The sequence below is a fragment of the Mchenga conophoros genome, linkage group LG22 (assembly GCF_057382185.1).
Source record: "Mchenga conophoros isolate Kocher_MC1m ecotype Shallow Benthic linkage group LG22, M_conophoros_male_GT1.1, whole genome shotgun sequence".
Classification (NCBI taxonomy): domain Eukaryota; kingdom Metazoa; phylum Chordata; class Actinopteri; order Cichliformes; family Cichlidae; genus Mchenga; species Mchenga conophoros.
In genome coordinates, this window is record NC_140546.1 from 10,491,909 (window position 1) to 10,513,367 (window position 21,459).

The 21,459-nt window shown below is 40.7% G+C and overlaps 2 protein-coding genes across 5 annotated transcripts; one reads left to right on the forward strand and one right to left on the reverse strand.

Moving 5' to 3' along the window:
• Nucleotides 1–1,305: 1,305 nt before the first annotated feature.
• Nucleotides 1,306–7,628, reverse strand: zbtb22a (zinc finger and BTB domain containing 22a). 4 transcript variants are annotated; one of them, XM_085262070.1, is made up of 4 exons: nucleotides 7,021–7,628; nucleotides 5,496–5,714; nucleotides 4,055–4,826; nucleotides 1,306–3,666 (listed from the first exon to the last, which is right to left on the reverse strand). In XM_085262070.1, exons 2-4 carry the CDS (start codon nucleotides 5,700–5,702, stop codon nucleotides 2,588–2,590), a joined length of 2,058 nt encoding a protein of 685 aa, XP_085118196.1. In that variant the 5' UTR covers nucleotides 5,703–5,714; nucleotides 7,021–7,628; the 3' UTR covers nucleotides 1,306–2,587. The 4 variants fall into 4 exon arrangements, with proteins under 4 accessions (XP_085118196.1, XP_085118195.1, XP_085118193.1 ...); XM_085262069.1 differs by lacking the exon at nucleotides 7,021–7,628 and adding an exon at nucleotides 6,891–7,015 and having other exon boundaries at nucleotides 1,306–3,663; XM_085262067.1 differs by lacking the exon at nucleotides 7,021–7,628 and adding an exon at nucleotides 6,891–7,015.
• Nucleotides 7,629–10,046: 2,418 nt separating this feature from the next.
• Nucleotides 10,047–19,869, forward strand: scn1bb (sodium channel, voltage-gated, type I, beta b). Its single transcript, XM_085262092.1, has 6 exons — nucleotides 10,047–11,244; nucleotides 11,330–11,496; nucleotides 13,767–14,004; nucleotides 15,256–15,397; nucleotides 17,710–17,784; nucleotides 19,367–19,869. Exons 1-5 carry the CDS (start codon nucleotides 11,196–11,198, stop codon nucleotides 17,777–17,779), a joined length of 666 nt encoding a protein of 221 aa, XP_085118218.1. The 5' UTR covers nucleotides 10,047–11,195; the 3' UTR covers nucleotides 17,780–17,784; nucleotides 19,367–19,869.
• Nucleotides 19,870–21,459: the final 1,590 nt, after the last annotated feature.

The following is a 21,459-nucleotide window of genomic DNA, read 5'->3' on the forward strand; positions in this document are numbered from 1 at the left end:
CATTCTAGAACAGGGGTGTCCAACTCCGGGCCTCAAGGCCTCAAGTTCGACACCTGTGTTCTAGAATGTGCCGTGCTCTAGTAAGTTTAGAATCAGTCTCAGAGTTCTAGAATGTTTCACATTAGCATCTGTGTTCTAGAATGGCCATGAATGCTTAAAAATCAACTTCTGCATTCTGGAATGTTGCACACCGTTGTTCTAGAATGGCCACCACTATCTACACACTAGTGCTCTACGACAATCTCAGCATTGTTTAAAACATGAATTCCAGATTGTTTCAAATCAGCCTAAGGGTTCTAAAATTATCTGCAATGTTTCTTTAAACCTCAGTGTTTTATGTCCTCCAAAAACACACAGCAGTGTGGAATGTTGCTTAAAAATCTTTTAATATTGACCAGTGGGAAAATGCCGCATATACAGTACTTTTCAAATACTTTTAGATAAGAGGCTATTCATCTAAAAACATTTCTAACTCCTCAAAAATGTAAGATTTGTTTATGTTGGTCAAATTTCCACTAGGAAGGGATTTTTCTTAACCGATGAAAGAAACTGCAAGAATTTAGTTGTGGATTTATTGGTGTTTACTGCATTCTTTCGTTTTAGAAAAGTACCAAACAGTCGACTGGTCACTCCTAAAATAATGTCTCCCTCTGGTGTTCACTTTGTTTTTTTTAAGTCTAATCATAGCTTCCTTCACTTACATCAACATCTAAGGACCTCATACTGATAGCAAAAATAAATGGTTCCCAAATACAACAGAAGAAATTAACAAAATCGACTCCAGTCACCGGAATTACTTTTTTTTTTTAAGTCAACTGCCTTTCCCAGTTATATATTGCTTTTGTTGAACCACTTGAATTTAAACTGATAGTCTCCACCTCAATCATATCTTAATAGCTTGATTTAAAATCCACTGTGTTAGCCTAAAATGGAAAAATTATAAATCAGTGTTCACACCCTGCAAGCCTAAATGTAACTGGTAGAGCTCGTCTCACAGGGAAGACGATCACACTTATCTACTAGAAACCCAAAGTCACCTGTTTCAACCTGGAAAAGATGCTAAACTTCATATAAATCTAACAAGCTATTCGGGAGCCCAGTGTTAGCCTCTCAGGTGCCAATACACTGACTGGCTTTGTCAGCAACTGCTAGATAAAGCTGTAATCTCATCACCATTGATTTTAAGTTTCTTTCTTGAGAAGTCATTTAACAAAATATTTAAAAATGGCCTCAGTGCTCTAAAATAACACACAATATTAAAATGAGCCTCAGTGACATGTTTTAAAATGATCACAGATCACCAAAACCAGGAAACAAAACTACTTTTATTACCATGATTTTTTTTTCTTCACATAAGTGACATCAGCATGGCACGGGAAAAAAGCATTTTTATCCTTGTGTTAAAGGTCAATGGCAAATAATTTATGTGCAAAATGCGAGAAATACATTCACAACACTGCTTGGTAGAGTTTTAAGCATCACTAAACAAAAACTGAGCCTATGTGACGCTGCAAAATGAAAAAGGATCACTTGAAATTAGAATTTTTTTTTTCTCATGTTTTTCAAAATAACCATGGCCTGTAAATAATGCACATGTAATGGACAAAACTGAAGCAGTGGCTCAAAGATTTGTTGCGTTATACATTTCCATCTTTTAAAGGGTTTATGTACATACAGCAGAAAGCTGACAAATCCTTTGGGATCACCAACACTTTAACTGATTACTAATTATCTGATCAAACTCGGAAAATATCAGTTTTACTTTTCATGTCTTTATTGAACACATTGAGTAATCCCACAGTGTTTATTCTAAAACGGTAAGTAAACTATTGAATTTATTTAGTTGGACAAACATTAACAGCATTGAGGCCAATAATATTTCCTGTTTTACTGCATCTTCCCAAACTCTTCTAAGCATCAGATTTAGAACTGCCGCTATAAACGTATTTACTCTCTCAATGCCTGCAAAGCATCCAGTTGGTGGATGGTAAGACTGACTTTTGTCTCAACTGTGCTCAGAAAATTATTACAGAACTGTTTTGGAACATCCATCTGGTCTTTTGCAAACTTATTTACTTAGCAAAATCCTTCCATTAACACTATTTGTTATTCAAAAGTTTTCTGTATATCTTTTAATTATTTTAGTAAGTGTAGATATATTGTTTGCAGATATATTGTGGTCTCTGTGGCCTTTGGAAAAAAAGAGTAGTGCCTGTCCTATATTTCCACTTTATATAAATTTCAGAAAAGGCTTTGTAAGTAATCAGACTGTGTACACATTTGTTTATAGGGATAAGTGCCTCTACATCCCACAAGTCAAATCTCATTGCCTTAATTGGAACACCTGACTCCAAGCAGCTTTTCTGAGAACTCATTAGCACAAAGGTTCGCTTATTCTTTCCATCCAGCACTGAGTGATTGCTCAATGTTTCATAAATAAAAGAATGAAAAGTATAACTGCTTGTGTTCTTCGTTTATTCAGATTGTGTGAAGATCGGATGACATTTCATGGCAATTTAAGCAAAATCCTTCTTCAAACTTTACAGTAAGTGCTTTAAATCACCGTTTTCCACATAAACGTTTAATTTCAGGTAAAGCTCTCGCTGGCCTCCTCTTTAAAAACGTGACTGCCAGGGTCCAAGTTTTGCGTCTGGGTTCTTAGCTCAGCAACTATCCCAGAAACACTACCCAAAAGCCCACCCATCCCATCCTCTATCTCCTTATGAAAATCCACTTCCTCAACTTTCACCTGTCCTCCAGTGGGGAGAAAGGCTTCCCCTTCATCAAATCCATAACTGTAGCCATCATCCATATCTGCTGCTGCGCTTGCACTGTTGCTGTTCGCCGAGGAGCTGGAAGCAAGTCTCTCACATCGGGCCTGATGTCTCAGGAAGCTGTCTCTCCAAATGACTTTCTTCCCACAGAGGCTGCATTCATAGGGCCGCAGCCCTCCGTGGGTTTTAAGGTGCTTAGTGAGATGGTGCTTCATTTTGAAGGACTTTGTGCAAACAGGACACCCAAAGGGCCGTAAATTGAGGTGCTGCATCTTCACATGCCGGTCACGCATACTCTTCAGGGTGTAGGCTTTCCCACAGTGGCAGAAGTGTACTTTGCCCGTGTAGGGCGCAGCAGCGAGGGACACTGAGGATGATGAAGATGGGGTTGGAGGTGAAGGGGGCGGTGGAAATGCAGCAGAAGATGAGGACAAATGGCGACTGGAGGTAGGGGTCAAAGAGCCACCCTGCCAATTCACCTCCGCGCCCGCCACTGTAAAGTCAGGAGACACGGGGACCAAAGGCCGCTGGGAAACCTGTCCTGTGCCATCTTCAATCTCATCGTAAGTGCCTCTCCTATAGGTCGCTTCTGTGAAACATTCAAAATCTACATCCTCCTCTTCATCATCCTCATCTTTACTGCAGCTGCCGCCCTCTCCTTCCTGAGGCCTCTGCTCTTGCTGAGACCAGGCACCTGTTTGCCACTGAAGCCTCGCTGAGGACGGGCAGGAAGGGTCTGGAACTGCGTCACCTGTTTGGCAACCATGAAGACTGGGCAGGTCTGTGGCTGGATCGCTTCCTACCAAATCTCTTTGCTTCATCACGTCTGCACTCTGCTTCCCTGCAACATGTCCAGCTTCGTCATTTTCATTTGAAACTGAGTGAAAGTCTGCTGAAGACAAGAAGGAACAAAAGCACAGTTTATTAAATTCACTGGGAAAATGCACAAAGAGAAAGAATATATGACCCAGCTATCTGGTCAGATTCAACATTATTTATATTTATATCCACTGCTGACGTAAATCAGAATTTCACTAAATTGAAACCAATAAATAAAATATTTAAATTCTTGTATTTATTTTATAATATATAAACATATTAACTTTCAGTAACATTTACAGTAAATGTCAGGGCACTGCTGTCAGTCCAAATCATCCCCACAAAAGCTGCAAATTTCTTTATATTTGGAAAAAAACTGCTGTTCAAGAAAAGTAAAAATCCTAATAACAAATAGTGTCTAAAAAGGATTCTTTAATGCTGTTCATATTTGTCCATCTTACCACAGTGTCCCATTTGTGCAAAGCCTTCCTTCTTCCCCGTCTCTTCTCCTACTCCTTCATCCGCCTCAATCTCTCTTCTCTCACTCCTCCTCTTATCCTGCGTCTCATCACCATCCCCACTCTCTCTATTCTTATCGAGTGGTCGATCAGAGGTCTGTGGTGCCCCCCGCTGTTGAAATCTGACTTTCTGCTTTAAAGCCTCAGCACCCAAAAACCCCCCATGGTGCCGGGCATTGTGTCCAGGTCCGTCATGAGTAAAGTGACTCGTCTTAGCATTGCACGATACCCATGTCTCCTCGCAGCTGGTGTAATCAGTCTCCACATAGCCAGGAAGGCTGTCCAGCTGTGAATCAGCCAAGTGCTGGGCTGACGAGGGTCGAGGGCGTCCCCATCTTGAGAACTGCTGTGGGCGTCTCCATGTAGCCAAAGGAGGCAGTGAATCTGGCTTCTTCTCCCTCCTCCTTCCCTCCCTTTCTGCATACAGGCACTCCGTGCTGCTCGGGGACTGCTGGCGAGATGCAGAGCCGGGGTGAGCTGCGGCGGCAGCCTCCCCAGAGGCGCCCTCTGCTAAGGACCGAGGCCTCTTCAGGATCTCGGTGCATTTGTCCACGATGTGCCACATCTGGAGGAAACTGGCCACGGTGACATAGTTGACGATATCGTCATGCACGATGCTCAGCTGGCCAGTGTACGCAGAACTCAGGACGCTCTCAAAGGCAACTGGGTCCATGACTGAGGGCAGGGAGACAGTTGTAACATTTTTCAGTAACACCTGTGAAGAGACAGAAACAAAGACACACTTTGACATCTGGACTAAAATATACACATAAACAGGTTTTCTGCCAGTGTTTTACAAACCCAGTGCCTTTACAAAAACAAACTGTTGCTCAGTTTGTTATCCATTTTAAACATAGAAAAACAGCTAAAGAAACTATAAGGGAGGCTTAAGACACCTGCTTTTTATACAAAAGCTAGGTTTCCGCTAACTGGAGTCACTGATGTGGACATTTCCACCATGTTTGTGCTGTTTGATGAAATTATCTGAGCTACTGTGAGGTACAGACTACCCAAGGATTTTCTGCTTCAGTTTTGGCGAGTGAAATTCAAGTATTTTATCATAACCATCAGCTTATGTTACTACGTATTAATTAGCAGGTATCTTTTTCAGTGGATTGCACTCCAACAGTTAATAATACAGCTTTTAAACATGTTTGCCAGCTGTGGCCAAAATGTAAATATTAAAGCTCAAAATGTGGAGTAGAAAACATGTGGGTGATATGCTCATAAAGGCTGTGAAGTGGTGTCTCTCCCTTCGTCTCTTGTCACCCACTCTACATGCAGAGATGATTTTAGGTATTCTAATAGTGCTATATTACTGGAGTGCAACATCAGACAGTAAACCCCAACAACTTCAACCCTGCATTAATATGCTCTGCCCTACCTGATCATGAAAGTAAGGTGAGGATGCAGCGAGGACACAGCGGTGAGCCCTGAACACTTGACCTTGCACCTGGATGGAGAGATCGCACAGCCTGCCTTCCTCCCGCTGCCGGTTCAGATTGTCCAAAACAGCTGCTCTGGCGCCTGGGAAGCACACCTGGACCGTCAAACCGGCCGGAGCCACAGACCCACTGCAGGTCGGATCCATGGTCAGAGAAACCTAGAGGAAAGGCACAAAAGTTGTCAGTTGTTTTCTCATATTTTACTACACATGTAGTTATTATTTTTCTAATCCACACTTATACATATAATGCATTATAGACTAATATATGTTTTGTTACGCCATTAAAATATGCAATAACACTGTCTGGTTTCCACAAAAGAAGGCTGATAACATTCACCGCAGAAAAGATCAGCTGGTACATTAATCTATTATCCTCTGATTGATCTTTAATTGCTTACGAGTAATTTCATGAAGACCAATTTTACCTCATCATTTTACCTCAAATGTCAGGTAAAACGCTGCTAATATCAGTGTTATGGAAAATATGCTGTTTGGTTCCTGTACCGAAGAACTCAACACTATCAGGGCTTAACAACTATTGACTAGCTCCCTCACACCAGAGACTTGCCTGGGCCCACCGGTGAAGTAGTCTAGGAGGAATTGTCTACCTCTGAATGTGAATAAGACCACAGTTACGGTGACTAACTTCAGAAGGAAGAGGGCAGCTACATAGCCAAGACCTATCCTGGGACAAGGTGTTGAAGTAGAGGGCTACTCCAGGCATCCAAATCAGGAAAACCAACACAGATTGTATACAAGAAGGGTAATAGGAGACTATTTCCTAAAGAAACTGAGATCCTTCAAAGCATCCAACAAAATGCTGCAGATCACCCAATTTTAGACTTTGCTGAAGTCTGCTGGGGAGCTGGTGACTCCAACATACTGAATAAACTGATCAGACAGGCTGGCTCTGTGACTGGCTGCACACACGACACTTATGAAAGAGCTGTGGTCGAGACGAGGCCACTGAACAGTCTGCTATCCATCATAGATAATCTTGACCACCCTCTGCAACACTTACTAAACAGACAGCAGAGCCTGCCTCAGATACACTGCCACAAGGAGAGATATACAAAATCTTCCCTTCCACATGCCATCACACTCTATAATTCAATACATCCGCCTACCAGAAAGCCATCTGCCAGATAATCCGGGTGTTATCTTTAATGTTCAATTTAAGTGCTGTAACGATAGCATTTCCCGAATATGGGATAAATAGGGCTGATTTATTAATAACCACCTGTGTTCATCCCGAATAATTTACCACCTGGTGATTACTGCTCACGTCGATGCTCTACTATTTCACCATCTACTTTTAAAGGCGGCACTCACACGATGAAGGGCTGAAGACATTCGCTCCTTAGTTTTTGGTTCATTGTTTATATTCCCTGGGTTAAGCTAGCTTTTAGCTACATTAGCCAGTCAACAGTTAGCCCAGTAAACGTTAGTTTAATGACTTTACCTTCGATGAGCCGAGATTTTGTTGTTTTACATGGAGCCTCGCTGACTATTTGCAGCAAAACGTCACTGGTAAACTCCACATGCTAACCGCCATCTCAAAAAAAATCACGCTAATAAAACGAGACTAACGGCAGCCTGCCCGCAGGCGCAGCTGCTGCTTATAGCCAGTTGACTAAGCAGCATCCTCATACGGTGTGAGTGGGTGTTTAGTGTAAACGTCGGTTAGAACTGTCACGAAACGCCATCACACGTTAACCTGTTGATTCACCTGCCGCTGAATAAACAATAGCTGCATGGACAATTATTAAACGTTACTGACAGACCCATTGTTACATGTATTGACAGAGCCCAATCCCCGAGAAACTGGCTGCAATCCAGCTGGAGGCCCAGCAGGGGGCGCTCCGGAGATATTCAATTAGCTGACAGTGCAACACGGATAAAACAACAGCTTCTAGACAAAACGGTCAATGTGTAATTTAATTTTCGCATATCTCATCGATAATGGGCCTGTACTGAAATAAAACGATGTTCCTGTCCTTTAGTTAGTCCTCACAGAGAAGCTTATGCTGCCCAAAAGCTAGCATTTTGCTAAGACACACGTTTCTACAAGCGTTAAATAAACAGTGGAAGAAAAGTTAAACCGCAACAGAAAACAACATGTGTGATGGTTGTGGTGGTTGAACGGGACGCTGCCAGGAGGTTAGTTGCTAGAAATTCTCAGCTACTGGTGGATTCATGCCCAAAAGTAAAATGGCGGATGCAGTAAAGCGGCTCATAGTGCTGTGAAAATAAATAAAACCGCCAACGTTTATCTCCAAACAAAATATCATAAAAATTTCAAATTTTCCTCAATGAAGTTTACACTTTTAAAAATGCAAAAGATAAAATGAAAATGAAATACCCCCACCCACCCCTTGCACCTAAATAAAGTTCAAGGTTCAAGGTTCTTTATTTGTCACATGCATAGTTATACAAGTATAACACACAGTGAAATGTAGCCTGACATTGGGGGGGTGTAGAGGAAGAACATTTTATGTATACATATATATATATATATATATATATATATATATATATATATATATATATATATATATATATATATATATATATATATATATATATATATAGTATATACACTGGGTGAATGTGCAGTAGTAGCAGCAAGCAGGTGAATTCTGTACATTAATATGAATAGACATCTGACTATTTTACAGGATAGACAATATAAACATTAAAATTAAAGGAATTTGGAATGTACATTGTGCCTTGGTTTAGAGTGTCTGGAAGAGAGTCCTGTCTCAGTCAATTATAGATGATGTGAGAGGGCGGGTGTGTGTGTTTAGGGCACGGATGGCTTGGGGATAGAAGCTCCTCTTGAGTCTCTCTGTCCTTGCCCGGAAGATGCGGAACCTTCTACCAGATTGCAGAAGTTGGAACAGTTTGTTGCCAGGATGGGACGGGTCCTTCAGTATCTGCGCTGCTCTAGTCCGGCATCTCCTGGTGTGTCCTGAAGCAGGGGGAGAGCAATCCTGCAGCAGCGTTCTGCTGTACGGATCACTCTCTGGAGAGCTTTTTGGTCCTTCACACAGCTGTTCCCGAACCACGGTGTCATGTTCTGTGTGAGGATGCTCTCCACAGCGCCTGTATAGAAAATCCTGAGGATCTTTGGAGAGACCCTGAACTTCCTCAGTTGTCGTAGGTGATACAGGCGCTGCCTAGCCTTTTTGGTCTGGACCTGAATGTGGGCAGCCCATGTCAGGTCTGAGGAGATGTGGACACCAAGATACTTGAAGGACTGCACCCTCTCCACTGGAGCTCCATTGATGATAATGGGCTTGTAGTCTCTGTGCTGACCCCTTCTGAAGTCCACCACCAGCTCCTTGGTCTTGCAGACGTTCAGCTGGAGGTGGTTGTCCTGGCACCACGATGCCAGATTCTTCACTTCATCCATGTAGGCCGCCTCATCGTTGTTGGAGATGGCACCCAACACCACTGTGTCGTCAGCAAACTTCACAATGGTGTTGGAGCCATGGGTGGCCACACAGTCTGAAGTGTAGAGGGAGTAGAGCAGTGGCGAGAGGACACATCCCTGAGGTGCTCCTGTGTTGATGGTGATGCTGTTGGAGAAGCACCTGCCCACCCTCACCACCTGAGTTCTGCCAGTGAGGAAGTCAAACACCCATGCACACAGACGGCTGTTAAGTCCCAGATCCCTGAGCTTTGTGAACAGTCTGCAGGGCACTATTGCGTTAAACGCTGAACTGTAATCAACAAACAGCATTCGCACATAGTTACCCTGTTTCTTGTCCACGTGGCTGAGAGTGGTGTGTAGGACGTGGGCGATGGCATCCTCTGTGGATCTGTTGGATCTGTAGGCGAACTGCAGCGGATCTGTGGTGTCTGGGATGGAGGAGGAGATGATGTTCTTCAGCAGCCTCTCAAACACCTTCATTACTACCGAGGTCAGTGCAACTGGCCGGTAATCGTTCAGGGATGAGGGTTTGCTGTTCTTGGGCACAGGGATGATGGTGGATCTTTTGAAGCATGTGGGGACCACAGACATCAAACATCAAAATTATTATAATTTTTTTAAGTTTCCACAAATATCTAATGGTAAAACTCAATGTGTAATAAACACTGGGAAATACATTAAAATAATTTCACGAAAAATTCCTTCACTGTAGCCTACTGTAATTTTAACTGGATTTTTTGAGTCACCTCCCATTAGCGCCCCCTATAAAACAAGAAGTCCAGAAAGTGGAAGCTCTCTGATGCCCTGTATGAATCAACATGGAGTTAAATTAAAGGGCCATCTCGCCCTGTTCTCGTTTTCTTATTTATCATTTTCCATTTAATTTGCTTCCAACGCACACCGGGATCCCTGCAGCAGGTTTGAGGCAGGGTTAAATGAGCATCAGTTTAAAAAACCGTACAGAAGAGGCTCAAACAGCTGTCACATGCAGCACCTGCCCTGTCTCACACACGCTTGGCTGTTTTTACCGCAGTGCATCTGCAGCAACAGCCTCTCAACAGAGGTGCCGCTGTGGCGCAGGAAAAAACACCGTTAACTGAGCACTGGACGGATTTATTTGAGGGTTGTGTGTATGTTTTTTTTAATTGCGTGTCTGGCTTATATGCCTGCGTGTGCGCTCACGCAGTTTGACCTGCAATGCCAACGCGAACGAAACATCTTTTCTCCGAGCACGGGGTCATTAGATAGCTGAAATTATACAAAAAAAATATATAGCTGCCATCGCAGGAGAGGACAGTATTTTTCTATATTTTTTCCAGGAGAGACGACTCTGCTCGAGGAGAGGAGGCCTGATCAGGACAGTGGCTCTGATTTCATTGATCCGATTAAGGATAATTACCATTAGACCATTAGACTGGTCTCTATTAAATACTGGTAGCGTGTACCCTGTAAAAGGTAGCCATTTGTTTCCTGCCGTAGAGCATGCAAATTGATTATAAATGCACTGGCATGTAAATGTATTGTTGACGTTTATTCAGTAGCTGGCATGTTGCACTCTTGAACACATTCATTTTAACCTCGTAAGCGTCTATACTCTCTGTAATTTTCCAACATTTAGAGCGGAGCATGCCCCAGGGAGGTCTACTGATTGCTCTCTGCATCTCATATTAAAAGGACCTCAGGAAAAAAAAATCATAACCTCAGGGTGCGGATCTGGGGAGCACTGTGAGTTAACAGATATCTGGATCGTTTCATAAGCTATTTGATTATTGATAGCAGAAAAGGTCACCGCGTGGATGCGGGAGGCCAGTGGGTGTGTAAATTGGGGGAACTGTCTCAAAAGGAGCAATAATTTGTGGCAATAAATTCTGCAACCAGAATTCTGGAAACTGTTGCCGGCTTGAGCCAAAGACCTGAGTGGTTCCACGGGACATTACATTTACGCGTATACGGTTTGCACTTTACAATGCATGTTTAGCTGCTAGTTGTCACCAACACATGACATCAGCCTGCACTTAAAAAAAAAAACAATACAGATAAGCTTCCTGAAATCTACAAGAAAACATTTGCAAATATCCATCCTGCTATTGCAAACTCGGAGGTGCTCAGTGCGTGAGTGTCACTAGGCTCCGTGAAAGCTTCAAGAACCATTTTAGGGTTGTACTTTTTGAGGCCCCTCCTTCGATAAAACATCTGGAGTTATGGCACTACTACGTTTTCTGCTATTTTCCTTCCTCTGCACGCTGTTTGGTGAGTGGGCGGGATTCCTGGCAGTGTTTTGCTATGACACCTTGTTAACCCAGGCTGATGACATCTCTTCTTTTCTTGTAAACAGTGTACCAGTGTCACGGGGCCTGTGCAGAGGTGGACTCGGACACTGAAGCTGTAGCAGGCAAGGGTTTTAAACTGGGCTGCATCTCCTGCAAAAGAAGGAGTGAGGTGAGAGGTGAAGCCAGCGTCGAATGGTACTTCAGGCCAAAAGGGGAGGCTGACTTTTTTCTGGTGAGTGTTTCCATGAAGTGGGATTTATGGCCCTGCAGATCTGGGTTTCCCCCCATCTTTTTTAAAAAAAAAAAAAACATTTATTAGAAGAAGGAACAAAGTATAAAAGTAACTTGCTGCTTTATTTATATAAAATAAACACTGTTCAATATATTTTCAGGGGAGACGACAGTAGGAATATGATTGTGGAACTGCATTCGTTTTCAGTTTAGAAACTTACATTTGTGAATCTGAAATTTGGCACAGAATTAAAAAAAATCAGATTAATCTGAAATTCACAAGAGTTTGCGTTATTGTCTTCATGGAGTCCAAATAAAATATCTTTCCAAACCAATCGGGAATCACTTACATAAACGTAAACATGCTGTTTCAGTAGGCAGGAGTAGAGGTAAAGCTAAAATAACTGAAAGACAAACTCATGTAAGATTACATAATGTCAGGTTTGAGTCTTTTTAAGGACACTTTCGGTAGGATAAAACCAGTGGAGCACTTTAAAGGATGCTTCTTTCACCTTGTTAATAAAGTAGAAGAAAATAACTGCAAAAGCCAGAGCTTCTTCCAGTTACTATCACACAAAACGATTTCAGTACATTTGAAGGAGAAGCAATATCCTTCAGGAAAAGAGCTCTCATTTCCTAATTGCAGTTTTGATGATGGAGATTAAAACAAATTTTAGTCTTCCAAGATCCTCACTGTGCATCGCTGAACTGGATGACATACACGTCAAGAAGTGGGCCGGTGTTGCACCAAAAAGATTTCTGATGTTTCTGATGTATGTATGTGTAATAGCTCCTCGTGTTGGTAAATTAACTGGATTTATGAAGAGGTTATCTATAAAATAATACCTAAATTCTAATCAACCCAATCCTTTTTGGCCAATTTAATAATATCTTTACAGAACTATGGTGCTATTTATGCTTGTTGCAATTTCTGCAAAATCCCTTGAAAAATACATTTATGTCAATGACACACAGCGAAGCCGCTACCTCTGCTGGACCTTAAATTCTGCTTTGTACACAACAAGCAGCACTGCTGACTATATGGGAGGTTTGGAGCAGGAAGTCTTAGTCATGCAAGCATCCATAAAATCAAACTTGTGGGCTACTTCTCTCAGGATTTGAGCTATTTATATATGCACTTATATATAGTGCACACCAAAGCTCTCCTCCTTCCTGTCGCTCTCACTTACTCGCACATAGACACCTACAGTACGGTCCTCAGTCACATAATAGCACCCAGTGATGAGACCGTCATGAGCTTCAGATGGGAATCAATTGGAACATTTTACTCCACTGAAGTCATCAAAGTGTCAGAGAGAGCTCTGCTGACCTTGTGCTGGATTCTCTGTTTGATGCCGCAGTGCATGCTGTGTTAATGTAGCCGTGGATGTATTTCAGTATAGTATTGTCTGAACGGTCGTTTTATAATTTACAAAAATATGCCTGAACAGTTTCAGGGGAAAGTGTGTTTCATATGGGGTGACTGGGGGTGTAGACAAATTTAAATCGGAGGCAACACATCCATCTACAATATGTAACGAGGTATTTTCCTCTCACATGATATCCATTTGGAGCTGTCAAGTGTGTTTACTTAACCAATTAACTGAAAATCTAAAAAATGGAGTATGTTTTTTACTCATGAACCTGGACATATTTTTTTCATTGTTGCTTCCAATTTGAAATCAAACAATCAGGGTACAGCTGAAGTGTAGACTTTTTGCTCTAATTCAAGGGTTTAACAAACATTTAGCAATAAATGTTTACGAGTTACTGACAGTTTTTACACTAAATCCTTGATTTTCAAGAGATATGAAACACATTTCCAAAATAATAATAATAATAATAATACATCGTAGCCTAAATAACATAATAGCTCATTGGTGGATGTTCATATTAGACACCGCCAAAGTTTCAGCGTTTTTAAAAGTAACACCTGTGAGCCAAATGCTCTGTTTCTGACAGTTTCTTCTACCCTTGGCTCTGTGTGATGTCATGGAGTGTGTATATCCCAATAGAGTCATCTCAGACACCTGGTATTAGCTGTGAGAACAGAAGCTCCACCCACAACTGTTCCGATCTTCTGTTTAGGGGGGGACAGCCAATCAGAAATAAGTTCTCTTTAAGGGGGGAAACAAACTGAGCGGCTACACCAAGGCCCAGAATAACATAAATAATGAAAGATTAATTTTAACCGTCACTCATGCAAAGGTGTTGCATAAGAATATATAACTGGTAATGAACACAACCTTAAATGATCTCTGTGTCGTCCAGATGTACACCTACAATGAGGATGGCCCCACCATTGAGAGTGACCAGTTTGAGGCTCGTGTCGACTGGAACGGAAGCAAAAGGAGCAGAGACATTCAAGATGCATCCATATACCTGTTAAATGTCACCTTCAATGACTCGGGCACTTACCGGTGCTTTTTCAACCGCATCCTCTCCTACGAAAACTACGAGTACAACGACGTTGTCAGCAAAGTGGTGCACCTCAGTGTGGTGGGGAAAGGTACGACTTTATACAGGTCATTAGTATCTGAGCAAGTAGACTTAAAGACATCTGAAGACAGTTAACAAGAAAAAGCTAATTTATTGCTAAATGTTAAAATATATTATGCATATTGAAATAAGGTTGAAAAGTGTGGTTTGAGCAGTCAGATTTAGATTTTTTGAATTTTTTTGAATGAATTTATCTTACGTGTAAATGTGGCGATCAATGGTGGAGATGGCTGAGCATTTTCAGGCCTTAATTAGACTTAAGCAGACTCTGTCATTGCAGAAGCATTTCACAAACTGATTCACACTCACACAATACAGACCGTCACTCTTTTAAATCTCACTGTGAGTGCAGTGTGCATTCCTATTAACCTGGAGGTCCCTGAACAACAACGGAGCTTTAATATTATGAGAATGCAGCCTGCCTCCATTTTCAGAGGTTGAAGATTCTGGCACTGTCAATAAAGCAGCCTCCTAGTCTCTGTTATGATTAAAATGGAAGCAACATTCATTTTGTTTCACTTCTATTTCATCAGTGGCTGATATTTACTCTCTACAGTTTTCAATAGATGGAAGAAACATGTCTAATCGTGGATACTGACACGCTGCCAGTTCAGCAGCTTAGCTGAATTATTTAATGTTTCCTGATAAATGCATTACTATCAGGCAGCATAACAGTAAGCATATATAACTGTGCGCTCTTTGGTTCAGTCTCCCAGACACGGATCAAGTCTAGTCTTAGACTTTGCGGCGATCTTAATTTAATTTCCCTTTGAATCTAGGACTAGGCTTTAAATACGTCTGGAAAACTGTCTCTTAACTGTAACTTTGGAACAAATTATGATTAATTAATAGATATTTTGCAAATATTTAGACTCTTAAGAGAGCTTTGCATAAACGAATGCCTGCAAATTGTAATGAACCGAAGCAATGTTGTGAAGTGGTCCAAAATTCCTCTGCAAGAACATGAGAGACTGTTAAAGTCATTTTATTATATATTATATATTTTGATTAAACTCAGTAGTGTCTCACAGGCAGACTGCACAATGTCACAAAAGTGATTCTTCTGCAAGAAAAACTAAGACTATTCAAGCACAGAATTCTTTATTTCGATGCGTGTGGCTCTTGTGGTTGAAAACAAAAGATTTTAGATAGAACAGATGTTTCCTCTTTAGGTTTTAGGTGGTTTCAGCTTTTTCTCGACCCCGTCAGGTCACCTTTGTTTTGTTTGTTTGTCTCGTCTTTCCTGGTTTCCTGTATGCAGCCACCAGAGGTACAGCTTCCATCGTGTCAGAGGTCATGATGTACGTGTCCATCATCGGCCTGCAGCTCTGGCTCCTCATAGAGATGATATACTGTTACAGAAAGATAGCAGCAGCTGGAGAAGAAGCATTACGAGAAGCGGCGTAAGTATTTTTCTCTTACACCTAAATGCATGCTGACTTAATGCATGTCAGAATCTTGTATATACAGTTGAGCCTTTTCATTTCAAGATTCAGCTTGAAAAGATATACAAGATGTGCTTATATGTTAAAGGCTTATAAAAGTGTTTCTGAGTGCAGTTATGAACTGGATGCAGATATGTTGGCCAATATTAGTTTGTAGCTCAAAATAAAATGAGTCACGCGTTGCTATTGTGGACCAAGATGTGTAATTAAGTCATTTTACAGTTGAAAAGGAAACAAACATATCTGAGACTCCTTATTTTCTGGCACTTATTGGCATGCATATTTGTAGATATTGATGAAAGACAAATTTGGGTTAAGGCCCGGTCACACCAGCATTATAAACTCACTCAGAGGTGCAAATGAAAGAAAATTTTAGGTCTCCAGCTGAAGGAAGTAAACACTGTGTGAGTGTAAGCTAGGGATTCCAGAATTTTGTGTCTGCAGGTTGGGTAAAAACATTTTAGGTGTTCCAATTAGGCAAAAATTAAATTAAAATAATTGTAGTTCACACTAACAGTCACCTCAAGGTGCTTTAAATGTCACAGATTTCAGGCCGAACCAAATACAGCTTTTAGAGATGGACTAATTAAACAGAAAAAAACCTAAAACATTATTGAGACAATGTGGAAAATTAAAGAAACAGAAACATGACATAAAGCTAAAGAGGGCAGCAGGGTTAGAGTGTAACTGAACAAAAAACTGATAGAAACTGAGGCATTAAATGGGCACAGGAAGCAATCAGGAAAAGTGGAAACACTAGATTAACAGGGCACAGCTGAAACTAATTAAGACAATAAGAAAGGAAATAATATTAATGATAATGTACAAGAGACCGAAAAGCAACAAAATAAAACAGGAAGTACCCAAATGGGGAAACCAAGGAAAAGAGAAACACTTGACAACAAAATTCAAGAAGACATCAGAGAGACCAGACCAAACCAAATCAAATCAAGTATAGGGGTATTCTAAACGTTGAAGAAAAACTGATTTCAAAAGTAAGAAGAACTAAAACACTAAATGAGAATCTTGAGATGAAATAGAACCTAGAAGTAATCAACACATCCGTTACATTTTTGCTATAATTACAAAAAACCTCAACGATAAACTAAGAAATCCTTACCGAAGGAAAAACCCAACAAAATCCACAGATTATGTTATTTTATTGCAAGGTAAAGACTGCACATCGTTATAGAGAGAACCCACAAAAAATCAGAGGATCCACTGTGAGTAAGAACTACCTTTTAACAAGAAGAACCTTCCGGCAGAACCAAACTGTGGGAGGGCAGCAACCTGGCCTGAATGGTTGAGAGATGAGGGTAAAAGGAAGAAAGGAAAGGAAAGCAGAGAGAGACCACGAGCAGACACAAAGTATGGGAGGAAGTAGACAAAGGTTGCAGTAGTTGCATATAAGCACATCCAGGAGAGTGGGAAGAACTGCTCAGTGCCTCATGGGAAGTGTCCCAGCAGCCTGAAGCAGCATACCTAAGGGATCATTCAGTCACCTGATCCAGCCCTAACTATAAGCTTTATAAAATAAATGAGAGCATTCTTTGGAGTTGAGAGGGTATTTGTCTCCTGAATCCAAACAGGAGAAAATGACATCATAAAAAGGTGGATGTTAACCCAACCCAAACTCAACCCTAAATGCTCATTTTAACTCATGACCTGTTGCATGTTAAGAAGTTAACTTTCCTCGGTGTGCAAAAGGAGAAGAATCACAGAAGAGGGATATGGTTTGGCAGACTGCCAAAGAGACAAATTTATATGCAGAAATGATAAGAGATATGTGAAAGCAGTTGCGGTTTCCTTCTCATTGATACTTGTTTATTAGGTGTTATTTTGGCTTACAGTGTTTGACGTGAATGGTACTTTCCTCAAAAACAAATTTGGTGTGAGTCGGAAGTTGTGAAAAGTGTGTATTTCCCCATGAGTCATGTCATTGTTTATTGTCCTGCTATAATCACACCTATAATTTTAACTTTTGCCTTTGCCTGCTATATCATTGTTTCCTTTACTATAAGACTGTCGCTGTCTCCATCGTGTTTGTGTGCGTTCACTTGTGTGTCTTTGTCCCGTTCCCTCTTGTCGCCTTGTCGTGTTTTCATCCTGCCATCCTCCTCCCTAGTCAAAACCAAAACCTTCCTCCTGTAAGTCGAAAAGAAAATCAAACCTGTATCTTTTTATTTTTGCATTTTTTAACCCATGTCATTGTGATAAAAGAAAACATTGCAGATGATTACTGAAAATGATTTTCTTTTTTTCCTTTCCAGAAATGCTGAATATTTAGCGATAGCCTCGGAAAGTAAAGATAACTGTGCAGGGGTACAAGTCGGAGAATAGCACAGGTACGTTGTGATCATTTAATGAAAATGGATGTCATCTTTCCATAAAAGATACCTACTGTTACAATGTATTTTAGAATGATTAGAAACACTACATAAATGTCATTAAACCCTGTCAGCTGACCACTCCTAACCACGGCTTTGTTTCAAACATCATGTTTGATCTATGTAAACTGTGTCCCTGTAGCAACAATAACGACGTCAAGTATAAAATATAAAAGAAAAAATTGCTCTTTACTTATTATCTAGTCTAGCAATTTTCTGATTGTATTATTATGGTGAAAGTTTTGTTATTTCTAGACTGTGTACTTTTATTGAAAACATTATGTAAAGGTCATTAAGGGTCATTTTTGCACTTTTCTATGGATATAGCAAAATTGTTCTATGGATGTCCATGAAGCTAAGCTAGGCTATTAGGCTGCTAACTTAACATTTACTAGAAAGTGCAAAATAAACTTTGTAGATTTAAATACTGAGTTCTTGCACTAAAGTATATTTTTGAGGGAAATTAATGACAGGTTAGAAAGGTGGATCCCTTGAATTTCTGCTCAACTATATTTTTTCACAGCTAAAGTGTTAAAGTGGGACCAGCTTTGCTAATTGTGTGATACAAATACTGTACCTTCAGTTAGGTGAAAATGTGTGGGTTTTAGACGTCAGACTAACACCCACACAATACATGTGTGTGCAAGGGGGGGGACACAGTTGGAGAGGTGAACATGCAAGGGGCAAAGGTAGTGAAAGTAGATGAATTTAAATACCTGGGCTCAACCATCCAAAGCAAAAGACAATGTACAAGAGAGATGAAGAAGCGAGTGTAGGCAGGATGGAGTGGGTGGAGGCAAGTGTTAGGGGTGATTTCTGGCAGAAGGATAGAAGCAAGAGTGAAAGAGAAAATGTACAAGATGGTAGTGAGACCTGCTGTGATGCATGTTTTGGAGATGGTGGTACTAACAAAAAGAAGATGCTAACGTTTTCACTGGTAGTGACCAGAATAGACAGGATTAGAGACCACTGCATCAGAGGGACAGCTCAGGTAGGGCAGTTTGGAGCCAAAGTTAGAAAGGAAAGGCTGACATATGCAGAGGAGGGAAGGTGGATATATCTGACAAAGGATGTTGAAGATGCAAGTCAGGAAGAAAAGAGGAAGACTGCAGAGAAGATTCATGATGTAGTGAAGGAGGACATGCAGAGGGTTGTTGTGACAGAGGAGGAGATGGATGCAGATGATCTACCCCTAAGGACACGATAATAAACCTTTGTGAAATATTAGGAATTAAGTATTATTGGAGTCCAAAAGGCTACACCACCATGTACTCCAAACCTCATTACTAAATATAAAACTGATTTGTTTTCTCTAATAAAGTGTAAAAGCATTATTTATGGCACCATCTAACACAGATATGTTGTCACTGATTAGGTGTGCAAAGCTGAAACTAATGGAAAACAGCTGTGAGATCATTTTAATTATTTAAATGTGGCTGTAGAGGTTGGATTAGTTAGAGATAAACTGGATTTTCTACAAGCTCAGTCGCTTTGATTCTGCGCCAGCACTTCCATTTACGTGAGCCGTCTTTGTCCTCAGGCTTTCTTCATGGACTGAAAACATCCTTCCACTTAACGACCTGCACGATGACAACCTGAGGGAAAAACTCTTCGTCTCAAACCTCTATTTTACCTTCTTAACAAACCGAACAAAGGACAACACACTAGGAGAGCATGGTACCAGCACTGTATATAGTACCCTGTGCACAAAAAGCATGTTCTGCACTTATATGAGAAACCATTATGCATTAATGAACCACATTGTCTGAAGCATATACTGTACGTTCAGTATTTGTCTTTAAGTATATGTAGTCATGCATTTAATATGAGTGGTGTTGTGGAGAGTCCATGAGGCTAATTGTCCAAGAAAGCTTTTTACTAAATCATCACCACATAATGTATAAAAAACACCATATGTGTAAGTGATTTCTAAAATAGAATGTGATGGGCTACAATAGACTGTATTTCTAAATTAACTGCTAGTTATAGATTCAGTCAATAATAAAGATGTATTAATAAAAATGGAGAAAACGTGGTTGAAAATTGTCGTGCTTGGATATTATGATTGATGATTATGATGAAGATTTCAAGTGAGGTCTGCTCAGCTCCAGCTCCATTTTTAATGTTCAAAACAACTTTTTTTTTTTTTTATTCTTCTACTGGACCTGTCTAATATGAGCGTCCACTTTTGTAACCATATTTAGAAACCAGTGATTTATTTTGAAAGTTACTGGTGCCAGGGGGAGCAGTGTAAGTAGTTCATAAACTGCTGATATACTGGAATTTTCCCCCACACAAACATCTCTTGGATTTGCAGTCTGAAAATTGTCCAAATAAGAGAAAATACCCAGTGAGCAGCAGTTCTCTGGCTGAAAACGCCTTGTTGATTCCAGTAGCAGCACACCACACTATATGACACTCACCTTTAAGAAAAACAAGATGAGGACAAATATAAAGCAGAGATGTGTTTCTGTTAGAGGAGTTAACCTGTGGAATAGTTATGACAGTGATTTAAAAAGGTGTAGTTCATTTTCCTTGTTTAAAAACATGTTTAAAAATAGAGTATTAGAAAAATATATAAATCAAGAATGAAAAGAGCAAAAAGGAGAAAAAAAAAACAACCTCTTGATTCTTTTGCTTTGATGTAGTTACTTATCTAAGGTGGAAAGTTTTTTTTTTCTTTGTTTTTGTTTGTTTGTTTGTTTGGTTTTTGCTTTGTTTTATTATTTTCTTCAAGCCCTGTGTACAGGAGCTGCATACAAAAAGATATTTTGTGAAAAGGGTTGGAGTAATAAGCAAATGCTTCTGCCAATACCTTTTGATTAGCCTTGTCTCATGCTTTCTTTCTTTATGGTAGATTTTTGTTCTGTTTTCACTGTTTGTTTGTTTTTTCACTGTTTTCACTGAGATATGAATTTGAATGCTAATCAATCAAATCAAATCAAAAAACCTAAGAACAGGAAACCGAGGCTACAATTAGAAAAACATGGTCTGATCTGATGCGTCTCAGTTTCTGCTGCAACATTTGGATGACAGGGTCAGAATTTGGCATAAACATGAAAGTATGGACCCATCCTGCCTCGTGAGTGGTTAAGCTGCTGGTGATGGTGTAACGGTGCAGGGGATATTTTCTCGGTACGCTTTGGCCTCCTTAATACCAACTGAGCATTGCTTAATTGCTGCTGACCATGGCTATCCCTTTATGACCACAGTGTGTCCATCTTCTGATGTCTGCTTCCAGGGGGATGATACTCCACGTCACACAGTTTAAATAATCTCCAGCTTGTTTCTTAGATGATACTGAATTCAGTCCACTCAAATTACCTCCAGTCACCAGATCTAGGAGCAGTACGGCAGATTGTTTCATGTCAATGCACCAAAATCTCTGAGGGATGTTTCCAGCACCTTTTTGAGTCTATGCCACAGAGAATTGAAGCAGTTCTGAAGGTAAAGAGGGCCTAACCCATTATTAGCATGCTGTACCTAATGAAATGACTGGTGAGTGTACGTATATGCATCCAGCCATCCATTTTCTTCCGCTTATCCGGGGCTGGGTTGCGAGGGCAGCAGCCCAAGCAGAGAAGCCCAGACCTCCCTCTCCCCAGCCACCTCCTCCAGCTTATCCAGGGGAAC

Bases quoted from the DNA above. Each gene is read 5' to 3' on its own strand.
- zbtb22a (XM_085262067.1), bottom strand. From the start codon at position 6,911: ATGTCTTCAGCCCTTCATCGT. The intron at 5,715-6,890 runs GTGAGTGCCGCC...CCTTTCCTCTAG, and splicing joins TGTCTTCAGCCCTTCATCGT to GTTTCTCTGACCATGGATCC. The intron at 4,827-5,495 runs GTAGGGCAGAGC...GTCTCTTCACAG, and splicing joins CACCTTACTTTCATGATCAG to GTGTTACTGAAAAATGTTAC.
- scn1bb (XM_085262092.1), top strand. From the start codon at position 11,196: ATGGCACTACTACGTTTTCTGCTATTTTCCTTCCTCTGCACGCTGTTT. The intron at 11,497-13,766 runs GTGAGTGTTTCC...TGTGTCGTCCAG, and splicing joins GGGAGGCTGACTTTTTTCTG to ATGTACACCTACAATGAGGA. The intron at 15,398-17,709 runs GTAAGTATTTTT...TTTCCTTTCCAG, and splicing joins GAAGCATTACGAGAAGCGGC to AAATGCTGAATATTTAGCGA.